This window comes from Tachyglossus aculeatus, chromosome 8 (assembly GCF_015852505.1).
Source record: "Tachyglossus aculeatus isolate mTacAcu1 chromosome 8, mTacAcu1.pri, whole genome shotgun sequence".
Lineage (NCBI taxonomy): Eukaryota > Metazoa > Chordata > Mammalia > Monotremata > Tachyglossidae > Tachyglossus > Tachyglossus aculeatus.
Window position 1 is genome coordinate 10,286,555 of NC_052073.1, and position 12,895 is coordinate 10,299,449.

Sequence of the window (12,895 nt, forward strand, 5' to 3'; positions counted from 1 at the left end):
AGTTGGGGGCCAAAGTCACGGGAGCACTAAGGGTTTGGGGGGTTTTTGTTTGTTTTTCAAAGGAAACAATTTAATTCTCTTTTGCAGTTGAAGTGCGCACAGTACTGGCCACCAAAAGAGGAGAAGGAAATGATCTTTGACGATACCAATTTGAAATTAACATTGATTTCTGAAGACATCAAATCGTATTACACAGTACGACAGTTAGAATTGGAAAACCTCACGGTGAGTGTGCCGACTTCGAATTGTATTCTAGATTAGGACAATTAGAATTGGAAAAGCTCGTGGTGGGTATGCAGAGCACTGAATTGCCTAAATGGGACATTGTTGGTTAGGATTTTCTTCTCTGGGGTCTGGTGATCCCCTATGTGGGATTTTCAGGCTGGTTTTGTACATATGGGAAGATAAAAAATAGACTAAAATACTCCTCTCTGCGGGAATACTCCAGCTTTTGGTAACTGTAATCCCCAGGAATTTGCTAGCCTTAAATGGCTACAGATGTTAAATAATAAGATTATCTTACTCTTGAAATTGGGGGGGAGTGAAGATGAAATTTAAGACTGTGTTATTGTTGGACTCAGAGTGCCTAAAATGCCTCCGCTCACAATCCCAAGCCACAGGACTGCAATTACTGTTCACGTGGCAGTTGGCGAAAGCTAATTTATAGGGGCTTTAGGGGCAGAGCTTTGAAAAATGTTCATTGTTTTCCTCCAGACATTTCCCAAACCCTCAGAATCTAGACACCAGAACAGAAAAAGGAGAAAGCTAAATTTGAAATGAATGCCAACACACTCTTAAATGTGCAGACTTCAGTATATGCCCCAACAGTTCATTCATTCATTGTCATATTTATTGAGTGCTTACTGTGTGCAGAGCACTGTACTAAGCGCTTGGGAAGTACAGGTTGGCAACATGTAGAGACGGTCCCTACCCAACAGTGGGCTCACAGTCTAGAAGGGGGAGACGGACAACAAAACAAAACAGATTAACAAAATAAATAGAATAGTAAATATGTACAAGTAAATTATAAATATACAAGGAAACTCACTTAGATTATATCAAGTTCTGAGTGGACGGACTCACAAGGCAGCACATAGGGTCCCAGCGGAAGGGGAGCCCAGGGTTCCCTTTCCTGAACTTAAAGGACCCTGTTCAGCTGGCTGATTGGTTCTCATTCCCAGATAATTCTGGGAAATGTAGTTCCCGGACAGCAAATTCTTCTGCAGGAATAGGTTTCCTGTTTCTCAGTCCCTTGACCTCAATTCCACTTTTTTCAATGGTATTTGTTAAGCGCTCATTGTGTGTCAGGCACCATACTAAGCACTGGGGTAGATAAAAGCTTTCAAGTTGGACACAGTCCATGTCCCTTATAGGGCTCACAGTCTTAATCCCCATTTTACGGATGAGGTACCTGAGGCCCAGAGAAGCAAAGTGACTTGTCCAGGGTCACACAGCAGTCAAGCCTGGACCAAATCAGGTTCTGACCACAGCTACAAATTCATTTTATCCAGTAGAAATAGTCCAGAGGAGATTGTGTGGGTGGACATTGCCACCGTATCCAGCCCCTTTACTACCGTATCTTCAGATCCCGACAGAACCGGACTGGTTGCCCTCTGAATTAATCAATCAATCAATCATATTTATTGAGCGCTTACTGTGTGCAGAGCACTGTAGTAAGCGCTTCAGAAGTACAAGTTGGCAACATATAGAGACAGTCCCTACCCAACAGTGGGCTCACAGTCTAAAAGAGGAGTCTAAAAGAGGGGGAATTAGGCAGTGATGCTCACCCTCGGGCCAGGCCCCTCAGACTACCATTGCCCAACGGGCCATCCGGTCCTCTCCATGGGCCTGGCAGCATGGCTCATTGGAAAGAGCCCAGGCTTGGGAGTCAGAGGTCATGGGTTCAAATCCTGACTCCGCCAATTGTGACCTTTGTGACTTGGGCAAGTCACTTAACTTCTCTGGGCCTCAGTTACCTCATCTGTAAAAATGGGGATTAAGACTTAGCCCCCTGTGGGACTACCTGATCACCTTGTAACCTCCCCGGTGCTTAGAACATCGCTTTGTACATAGTAAGGGTGTAATAAATGCCATTATTATTGTTGTTATTATTCTGCATTTACCAGCCGCTGCAGCACCCACCATTGTTTTTTCACTCCTCCTCTTGGTGTGCATTTTCTAGCGACTGGCTGCCATTCAGCGAGGCTGGAACTCACCAGATGCAGTCCTCTGAACCTGTTTCGAGTGAGGGAGGCAGGCGAATTATGGGAAATCCTTCCTAGCCCCTTCCCAATTTGGGGTAGGCGGTGCATCCTAAAAAAAATAACTGAAACCCCAGTGCGTCCTGCATGTGGCCGCCGTCTCTTCAGTCAGTCAACTGACTCAACTGTTTATGGAGTACTTTCTGTGTGCAGAGAGCACTGTACTAAGCATTTGGAAGAGTACAATGCAGCAGAGTTGGTGGACACGTTCCCTCTTCAGCAGTTAAAAGTCCAGTGTCCTGAGTGAGCCATCTCTTATGGGAAGCAGCCTGGCCCAGTGACAAGAGCATGGGTTTGGGAGTCATGGGTTCTAATCCCGGCTCCGCAACTTGTCTGCTGTGTGACCTTGGGCAAGACACTTAACTTCTCTGGGCCTCAGTTACCTCATCTGTAAAATGGGGATTGAGTGTGAGCCTCATGTGGGACAGAGACTGTGTCCACCCTGATTACCTTGTATGTACCCCAATATTTAGGACAGGATATTTAGGACACACAGTAAGCACTTAACAAATATGTAATTGTTATTATCAGTATTCCTGTTTACGTCGGGCTTTTGCTTAGGGCAGAGTCGGGAGTATCTCACCCTCAGTGGGACATGAGGTGGATTTCTTTTTCCAGTAGTAGAGATGGTAGGTGGTTCAGAACATCCCAGTCCCCCGTGGCCAACAGACCGCACTGAGATGGCCAGCCAGGAAAAGGAATTCCATCTGTGCCCCCCCAGTGGAATATTTCTGTGTCTGCTTAATAATAATAATGGCATTTATTAAGCGCTTCCTATGTGGAAAGCACTGTTCTTAGCGCTGGGGAGGTTACAGAGTGATCAGGTTGTCCCACGGGGGGGGCTCACAGTCTTCATCCCCATTTTACAGATGAGGTAACTGAGGCACAGAGAATTTAAGTGACTTGCCCAAAGCCACACTGCTGACAATTGGTGGAGCCGGGATTTGAACCCCTGACCTCTGACTCCAAAGCCCGGGCTCTTTCCACTGAGCCACGCTGCTTCTCCATCAGTCAGAAGCTCCTTACTATCACTTATTTTAAAGCACTCAATCATCTTGTCCCCTCCTGCCATACCTTTGCTGCTTTCCTAGTACAACCCAGCCCACAGACTTCTCTCCTCTAATACCAGCCTACTCGCTGTACCTCAATGTCACCACCAACGTCTGCATCCTGGAACACCCTCCCTCTTCATTTTCAAGAATTGATCACTATGCCCACCTTAAAGACACATTACAAGCACATCTCCAAGAGGCCTTCCTTGACTAAGCCTTCATTTCCTCCTCTCCCATTCTCTTCTACATCAGCCTTGCACTTGCATTTGTCCCCTTGATTCACCCCTCCCTCAGCTCCACAGCACTTGTGTACATTTCTGTAATTTATTTATAATAATGTCTGTCTCCCCCTCTAGACTGTAAGCCCTTTTTTAATGGTGTGTGTTAAGCGTTTACTATGTGTCAAGTACTGGGGTAGATATAAGTTTATCAGGTTGGACACAGTCCCCATCCCACATGGAGCTCACGGTCCAAGGAGGAGGGAGTAGGATTTAATCCCCATTTTACAGTTGAGGAAAGTGAGGCACATAGAATTTAAGTGACTTGCCCAGGGTCATACAGCAAGCAGTTGGCAGACCTGAGATTAGAACGCAGGTCTTCTGATGCCCAAGCCCATGCTCTTTCCACTAGGCAGCACTGGGCAGGGAACGTGTCTATCAACTCTGTTGTATCATACTCTCCCAAGTAGTAATAATAATAATAATGGCATTTATTAAGTGCTTACTCTGTGGAAAGCACTGTTCTAAGCACTGGGGAGTTTACAAGGTGATCAGGTTGTCCCACGTGGGGTTTATAGTCTTAATCTCCATTTTACAGATGAGGTAACTGAGACACGGGGAAGTTAAGTGACTTGCCCCAAGTCACACAGCTGACAAGTGGTGGAGCTGGGATTTGAACCGATCACCTCTGACTCCAAAGCCCAGGCTCTTTCCACGGAGCCACACTGCTTCCCATACTAAGTACTTAGTAGAGTGCTCGGTGCACAGTCAATGCTCAATAAATTTGATTGATTGATTACCCCCCCTCCCCCGGACTCCAAGCTCGTTATGGGCACAGAATGTGCCTAATTCTGGTGCGTCGTCCTCTCCCAAGCGCTTAGTACACTCCTCTGCACCTAGTAAGCACTCAGATAATACCACTGATTGATTCCTTAGCAGCAGGCACAGCCGTGCCCTCACTTCTTATGCCATTATTAATGCATTACCTCTTTTTTGTGGTAAGAAATGTCGGTGTCCTTCATTACATAGAATGGGGCTTAAAGACAAGACTCTTTAGATGGGCATGCCATTCTGTCAAAGGAACTCTGGGTTCTGGAAGCTCGTGAGGTAGTCTTAGAGAAGCAGCGTGGCTCAGTGGAAAGAGCCCGGGCTTGGGAGTCAGAGGTCATGGGTTCGAATCCTGGCTCCACCACTTGTCAGCTGTGGGCAAGTCACTTCACTTCTCTGTGCCTCAGTTCCCTCATCTGTAAAACGGGGATGAAGACTGTGAGCCCCATGTGGGACAACCCTGATTACCTTGTATTTCCCCCCCCTCCCCCCAGTGCTTAGAACAGTGCTTGGCACATAGTAAGCGCTTAACAAATACCAACATTATTATTACTATTATTTTAAACAATTAAGGAATTTTAGGGAGGAAAAAATGGGAGCCCCCCCCCGCACAAAAAGAACCCAGCTCCCTTTCCCCCAGAGACTGAGGAGAATGGAACAGCAGCATCAACTGGGCCACTCCTGAGAGAGATCTGGGGCCACCCTTCTCCTTCAGACTGGTACGGACAGCTCTCTTCCACCTGTCGCCTGACCCCGTAAGCCGGCGAGCAAACAGAAGTTGCAACCCTTTTCTGGAATTCCGCGAATCTTGATGCCCCAAGTACCATTGATTGATTTTTAAACATTTTCAACCAAAACGTTGGACTTCCAGGTTCCATCAGCGGTTCTATTTAAGTCTGTTGAAATCCCTATTTTTGTCCTCAAGGGTCCGATAGCCATTAGTGTCTTGATAGAGTGGCTTTGATGGCATTCGTATTTCTGTTTATGTTATGTAATGTTACACGATACGTCTGCCTTCCCAGAAGTACAATTGATGATATTGTAGAAGCTGAAAAAACATTTTCAGCCGTTTCATTCGCTAATTCCTCTTGATAGCTTTCAATATTTCCCAGCTTGTTCAGATCTTGATTCGCAGCAGTGTGTCTTCTTCCTGTATCTGATTATTTTCTGAGACACTTTGGGCTGGGAAATCCAACCCCTGGGTCTTATTAACACGAGGCTTCCTTCATAAGCCATCAGACTTTGAGACTCACAGCTCAACAAGTCTAGTTTTAAAAATAGTTCCCTACTTATTGGGAACAAATGGGGAAAAACCCCTCAATTTGTATGAACTCTAAGAAGGAGCCTTGCTCCTCCTTTAAGCCCCTAACCACATTTTTTTTTTCAGAAATATGAAAGGATATATTTCCAAGAACAAGAGGCCAACTCTCAAGCCCAAGAATTTTGAAAATTTGCCAAGGAGCAGGAATGTAATTCTTAGTTCCACTAAGTAAAGAGCAAAACACTATTAAATGTACATGCTGACTAGTTTTAATGAAAGATTGTCAACATACTAAGAGGCTATAGTCTGGGTTATATGAGTTCAATTCATCATTCAGAAACTTTTATACTTATTTTAGAAGTGGTGTGATCATTTTTTATTCATTCATTCATTCATTCATTCAATCATATTGAGCGCTTACTGTGTGCAGAGCACTGTACTAAGTGCTTGGGAAGTACAAGTTTTTAGAGGAATCTATTTGCTCTTTAAGGTTTTAGTTAAGAATTGGCTTGCCACAGCAGAGAGGACATTGAATTATGTGGTTTAAATTAGAAAGTAGAGAATCCCAGTCATGTAAGACTTCTTTTAAGCAAATTATGAATCAGTTATCACATGGGGAAAGTTCAGTTAATTGCATACCTTCAGGGTATAAACACATCAAGATTTCTAGGTCTGTCCTCCACATTCACTTTCTCCCCCTTCCAACCCACCAATCTCAAGTGAAGCTGGATGTGATCCAGAAGGAAAATCACTAGGTCATTTTGCACTTTATTCAGCTGGTTATCCCCTACACCAGTCGTTCACACACAACTTTCACCCCCTTCTCTCCAGTCAGAGATCATCTTGGGGTACCCCGGTTGTTCAGATTGGTCCAGGGTGGGTTTCACCCTCCTCTACCCTGCCCAGCCAGACCCATACATTCCCCCTGGACCTGCCAAGCACCCCATTTTAGCCAGAGGTTCCACCACTTCAGAACTGGAAGTGAGCCAGGTGACAAGGGAAGTGACCAGAAATTCTGGGGAACATCATGATGGGTGCCCAGCTGCCCCGTGGTACAGAGCAATTTCAGGCCCGTCCCCCATTGATGTGAGTTTCCAGTCGTGCCCGTGGGGGAGCAGGCAGTGTCCAGGCCGGAATCCGCCCTTTTCCATCAGTCATCGGCAACCAGCGCAGAACATGGAATGAGCTCCTCAGTTCTAGGGTGTAGGTCATATGTAGTTTCCTTTCTGGTTGGAACCAATGAGAGCTCCTTTTCCTGGCTAGCAGGATGAGCTTCTTACCTCCCATTTCACTTCATTCCTCTCTCTCCTCCCCAGACTGGGATTCCCAGGGCACTCTGCCACCAATCCCTGTAGAGAAATAGCAATTAACCAAGAAGTCCGAAAGAGAATAATCCACCTGATTGCGTGGCAGGATAGTCTGCTGGTCTTACAAAGGATTTAATTTTTTAAAAAAAACCTAACCAGGTACCAAAACAGCACTAGCACTGATGGGGGAAATCCATTTTGATAGTGAAAATGTTAAGTAGATTTTTTTTTTTTAATTCAGCCATGGTTGACCTAAGTTGCTTTAGTGTGCCATCTGTGGGATAGTGTGAATTGTCAGCATCTCCTCAGTCGCCAGTAGAAATGATGTGCATTTTGGAATGTGATCTATGGAAGATTTGATCTTTTAGAATGCTCCATGACTTTTGGGGAGGGGGGGGGGGTTATCTTATTTTTTTGTGTGGTGGGGTGGGTGTTTCCATTTGGAATTTCTTGGGAATTTCTAAGAACCAACCCATGACTAGTTTCTTCTTATCTTGTGCTACTGTTCTTTTCACCCCAGTATGGGTCCTTCTCATAACCAAGATTTGGATGTTGTTATGGCTTTAGGATGACAGTATAACACACCACCCTAAATAAGCCAGGCTGCGTTTGCCCACAGTGTTGTTGTCAGCATTACAGATTGACCAACTCTAAAAAGGTGTTTATTCCAAACAAAGATCGAAAAATTAACTTTGTGTCTATGGAGACTTTGATTCTGAGTTGGTCAGTAATATATTGGTTTGGGCGGGTGCGGGGGGGAGGTAATACTATGTATACACAGCATATACATATGTATGTATACATACATATACATAGCAGATAGGACTCTGCTGTCTTTTTTTTATGGTACTTATTAAGTATGTGCCAGGCATCATAGTAAATGTGGGGGTAGATACAAGATAATCGAGTTGGACACAGTCCCTGTCCAACGGAGGGCTCACGGTCTTAGTCCCCATTTTACAGATGAGGCCCAGAGAAAGTGAAGTGACTTGCCCAAGGTCACAAAGCAGACAAGTGGTAGAGGCAGGATTAGAACCCAGGGCCTTCTGACTCCAAGGCCCATGCTCTATCCATTAGGCTGTTGCTTCTCTTGCTTCTTGTGCTTCTCTTTCAAAGTAACTAAATTAAATCCTGAATTTTGTTCATTTTTCAGTCACAAGAAACGAGAGAAATCCTGCACTTTCACTATACCACATGGCCTGACTTTGGAGTCCCAGAGTCTCCAGCCTCGTTCCTAAACTTCCTGTTTAAAGTCCGTGAATCTGGGTCACTCAGCTCTGACCACGGACCTATTGTGGTGCACTGCAGTGCTGGAATTGGGAGATCGGGCACGTTTTGTCTGGCTGACACATGTCTCTTGTTGGTAAGTCATTTGATGATTGATATGTGTGTCTGCATCTTTTCAAGAGAGTTTGACACATGGAAGAACTTCACTCAAAGGGAGATGTAGATTGTCCCTTCCTCGTGGGAACCGTTCCTTTCCTGTACACCCACCTCACAGAAAGACAGCCACATAGGCATTCATATAATAATAATAATTGAGGTATCTATTAAGCTCTTACTATGTTCCAAGCTCTGTACTAAGCACTCAGATAAGTATAAGATCATCAGATCGGACATGGTCCTGGTCTCACATGGGGCTGATAATCTAAGGGAGAGGAAGAACCCCCATTTTACCCCCATTTTTACAGATGAGAAAACTGAGGTACAGAGAAGTTAAGGGACTTGCCCAGACAAGGAGCAGAGTGGGATTAGATCCCAAGCCCATGCCATTCCCACTAGGCTGCGTTCTATCTGGGGTTAGGGAGCTGGGCCAAGTGACTTAAAGATGATATTTCAGCCCAGTGGCCTGCAGGGAGTTTTCTTTTGTGTGTTCTTCCTGCCGGGGCAGAAAGGTTAAAATTATGCTATTTAAACCAAACACTCTTAAACAGAAAATTATGATTTGGGGCTGGCTCAAGTCTCTCCTGGAATCCTATTTGTCCTTGTAATGTTTGTTTTTTCTCTAAAGTTTAAAGTTTGTTTTGACCTTACCAATTATGAGTTGTTTATTTGGCTCTGATTTTTCAACTTCATTCTGTAAAGTCAGGGTGAATTTTATGTCGGTGGCTCTCTCTTAGGACATCGTCCTCCTCGTCTCTAATACTGTATTGCCCAAGTGACTGGAAAGACTTTAGGAGCCGGCTACGGTCGTGATTTCCAAAGGGCTTGCTGGACTTCGGTACAATTGTTGGTGACCAAGTCTTACAAATAGGTCTCGGTTCCAATGAGTGAAGCTCGCCATGGAACTGAATTTATCGTGTGAAAGTTGGAATTTGGCCTATTGTTTCTCCTGTTTTGCCCCCAGATGGATCGGAGGAAAGATCCCTCTTCTGTGGATATTAAGCAGGTTCTCTTAGAAATGAGGAAATACAGAATGGGACTGATACAGACAGCAGATCAGCTTCGTTTCTCTTACCTTGCTGTCATCGAGGGAGCTAAATTTATCATGGGAGACTCTTCAGTTCAGGTGAGCATTGCGTTCTCCATTAGTCAATCAATCAGTGCTATTTATTGAGTGCTTACTGGGTGCAGAGCACTGTACCAAGCGCTTGGGAGAGGACAGTATTAGCAGAATTAGCAAATACGTTCTGTACTCACAGAGCTTACAGTCAATGTGTGCGATTTACATTTCCTCCCTTGGATCCAGTTTTCTTTGGCAAAAAAGCTTGTTGAATGCGGAAAATGGGAAATGTTTTGAATCAGAACTGGCTTTTGAAGAGCACGGTACCCAGAACTTAAAATCAAAGAACCATGGTGGGTTAACAGGTGCCCTCCCTTAGTGCAAAAAGAACTTCCAACCTGTAGCTGAAGATCGATCAAATGGCAAATTCCCAACTTGAATCAGCAGCATGTGGGTCATCTTCCAAGAGAATGTATTTATTTCCTAAAAGCCTCGGTGCCTCTGTCTCACGGCCTGGAGAAGAGGGTGAGATTGCCGCCTGTGCCCTAATCAGTAGAAGTTTGCAGCAGCTGCCCCAGAAATCTAGTGAGCCCCTTAACTGTCTTCTCTGCAGGAGCAGTGGAAAGAGCTCTCCAACGAGGATTTAGAACCACCCCCCGAGCACACCCCACCGCCACCCAGGCCACCGAAGCGAACCTCAGAATTGCATAATGGGAAGGTACACGACCAAACAGACTTCTTCCCTCAGCACCAGAGGTCAGAAGACCTGATCGAATGTGTGGAGAGCCCCATTGTGTCAATTGGGTCAGAGGGACGAGCCTCCCTCGCCGCGCCACTGAACGCAGAAAGGTAATCGGATCTTCTTGGTTTGTTCTGCATCTGTTTTGTTGTTCTTCCCTCATCAGCACTGGTATTTCTCAAGCACTTTGTGCAGAGCACCGTACGAAGCTCTTGGGAGAGTACAACAGAATTAGCGGACACATTCCCTGCCCGTATCAAGCTCACAGTCTAGAGGAAAGAACACTTCCTCCAAGCAAGGCATCCTGAAACCACTCCCTCCTCTTGGCTCCGAAAGTATATTCAGGGCAGCGCTTCATAGGTTCCTAAAATGATTCTTACAGAATCTTTTTTCTTCTTCTCCAGCGGATACCTTAGTGTTTTGACCAGAGGAAGTTTACTGATGCCACCTTCTGGTTCTCTGTAAAGCCATCTGAAACCCAGACACATAATTACAAAACACAGGCTTTCCTCCTCCAGCGTGGTAGCCAGGCTCCTGTAAACTCCCAGTTTAGTCAGAAAATTGTGCTAACCATTTTTGCAGTTGGAAGCGAGGGGTTGAAAGGAAAGTGGAGGAAACAACTTGCAATAATGTATTCCCCCAGGTGCAACTCAGGATGGCTGTGCAAGTACTAAAATTTGACCTGAACTATTGTACTTCACTTGTTCCTCCGAGATTTCTCTGACATTTATTTGTAGTCATTAGCGCTTCGAGAACCAATTTAACAGCTTGAAGTCCATTTCTGGTAAGCAGTGAGTTTTAAATAATTGAAATTGGTTCCCTTTGATAAGAGGATTTCTGCAAGCTCCTAAAGCAGAATTGACAGAGCCATGCTGAGCTGGGTTATGGTACAAGTATTCCCTTATTCTTCCATTTCATTCTAGTTAAATTGCACATTAAAGTAGGTGTTATAAGAAAAATGGCTTTATAAATTTTGGATATCACCAGAGTGCTGACTTTATTTGGCAATTAGCTTGGGTAAACCTTCTGGAGATTTTACCAGATATCTTCAATTCCTGCAGTTGCCGTTATTTTTCAAATGGTATTTCTCATAGTGTGTTCTCTAAATGTCCTTGCAGGCTAATTACTGAAATACTGAATCACAGCATTTCTCAAATTTATCCATTGCCATTAATAAAGATGCAGTGGTGAAAGTTTTATTCATGATGCTGTCCTTCTAGGTCCTCCTCAAGGATTTTCTCCCATCATCTTTCAGTATGATTAAATACCAATTTTTTCTTGGACATTAAAAAAAAAAATCACATTAGCCTGTGTCTGAATTTAGGCCCTTAGCCACCCCAGAAGACAGGGGATTATCTCCCTCATATCTTGCACGTATTTATGTATGCCGCCCTTAAGCTGTTGTGCTTCTATGTATATTTGATGGAACATTCAATTTGACTTCAGAATCCACTGCTTGGGACTATTTGTAAATGTCTTCCCCATTGGAGTGTAGGCCTGTTGATGGAGAATGTGTCCTGTGCTTGTCATACTTCCCACGTACTTAGAGAGTGTTCAATAAGTAGCATTTGCACTACTGTTTCGTAGAATACACCTCCTCTCCTTCAAAGCCAAGCAACATACCACTAGATGTCAATATTGTTTATCTATCCGTGCAGTGTTTTCTCTTTCTTTAGTAGTAAACAGTGTTTCTCCCAAAACTATCTGGTGATAGACCCAAGGCTGGTGATCAGGTAGGGAACAGTAGCGGTTGAGATGACATCGTAAGGTGTTTCAGTGTAGGTACTGGAACTGGGGGAGAAGGCGACCAACAGGAAAGGTCGTTTTCAAATTTCCACTCTCCGTTCATCTCCTCTTCTTCTGTTGGGGTTTCCCAGGTTAGTGTGGGCCACAGTACAGCCCTCCAGGTTCCCAGAACTGTCCCTCGAGCCCCACAACTCTGAGGTGGGGAGGTGCTTCCCCCCTGCTCCCAGGGACCCCCCCAGTGCTTAGAACTGTGCTTGACAACCTAGCAAGCGCTTAAATACCATCATCATCAACTGCCAGGATGAAGTTCCTGCCTCTTCCCTCGAGCCCGCTTCTGGAGTGAGCCCCCTGAACTAAGGGGGCTCCTACTGTGGGCGACCGCTCATGGGGTCTGGAACTGTGTGCCCCCCCCCCATCACCCTCTGTCCCTCCTTCCCTTGTTCCCCGAAGACTGCCTGCAGGAAGAAAGGAGAGAAAAATCCCCAGGGTCAGGCTCTGATCGAGGAATTTGGTCTTGTCTCTGTTCCAAACGTTTCTCCGTTTTTAAAGTCTGCCGTGCCTGTCCCAATTTCTCAGCACTTGTCAAGACACTGGAGTTAGAAGGAGAACTGTTGGGGAACATCAGCGTACAACTACCCGCAAAGAAGAGCCATCCCCGGAAGAGGACGAGGAGAGCGTGATGCCTAATTGGAAGCCATTTCTAGTCAACATCTGCATGTTCACCGTCCTCACAGCTGGCGCTTACCTCTGCTACAGGGTATGTTTTCATTGATGGACGTGCCAGCGAGATGAGAGGGTGTGGAAACAGACCATCACCTTGACCAGTTTGTGATTCAGTACTCCGAAAGTTTCTGAGCCATGCCTCAGTGGAAACGGATGTAAGGTTGAAAGGCTGGAACTTTGGTAGGGCTAAAAGAGAATTGATGCACCAGGGTCTCAAAAAGCCCTCTGGTCCCAAGAACATAATATTCTAGTCTCAGGGCCTTAAAATATTCAGGAGTAAGCAGAGAAAATGCCAAATAAATCTTTTTTTTTCTTTC

General features: G+C 45.1%; 1 protein-coding gene across 4 annotated transcripts in view; it reads left to right on the forward strand.

The window, feature by feature from the left end:
• The window catches only part of PTPN1 (protein tyrosine phosphatase non-receptor type 1), a 74,019-nt gene extending 61,124 nt beyond the window's left edge, over window positions 1-12,895 (forward strand). For 3 of the 4 annotated variants that reach the window (XM_038750139.1, XM_038750142.1, XM_038750143.1), the window contains 5 exons: window positions 88-225; window positions 8,081-8,290; window positions 9,275-9,436; window positions 9,984-10,219; window positions 12,432-12,895. In XM_038750139.1, coding sequence (XP_038606067.1) covers window positions 88-225; window positions 8,081-8,290; window positions 9,275-9,436; window positions 9,984-10,219; window positions 12,432-12,627 — 942 coding nt within the window. In that variant the 3' untranslated portion in view covers window positions 12,628-12,895. The remainder of the gene's footprint in view (window positions 1-87; window positions 226-8,080; window positions 8,291-9,274; window positions 9,437-9,983; window positions 10,220-12,431) is intronic. The other variant, XM_038750140.1, reaches the window with a different exon arrangement.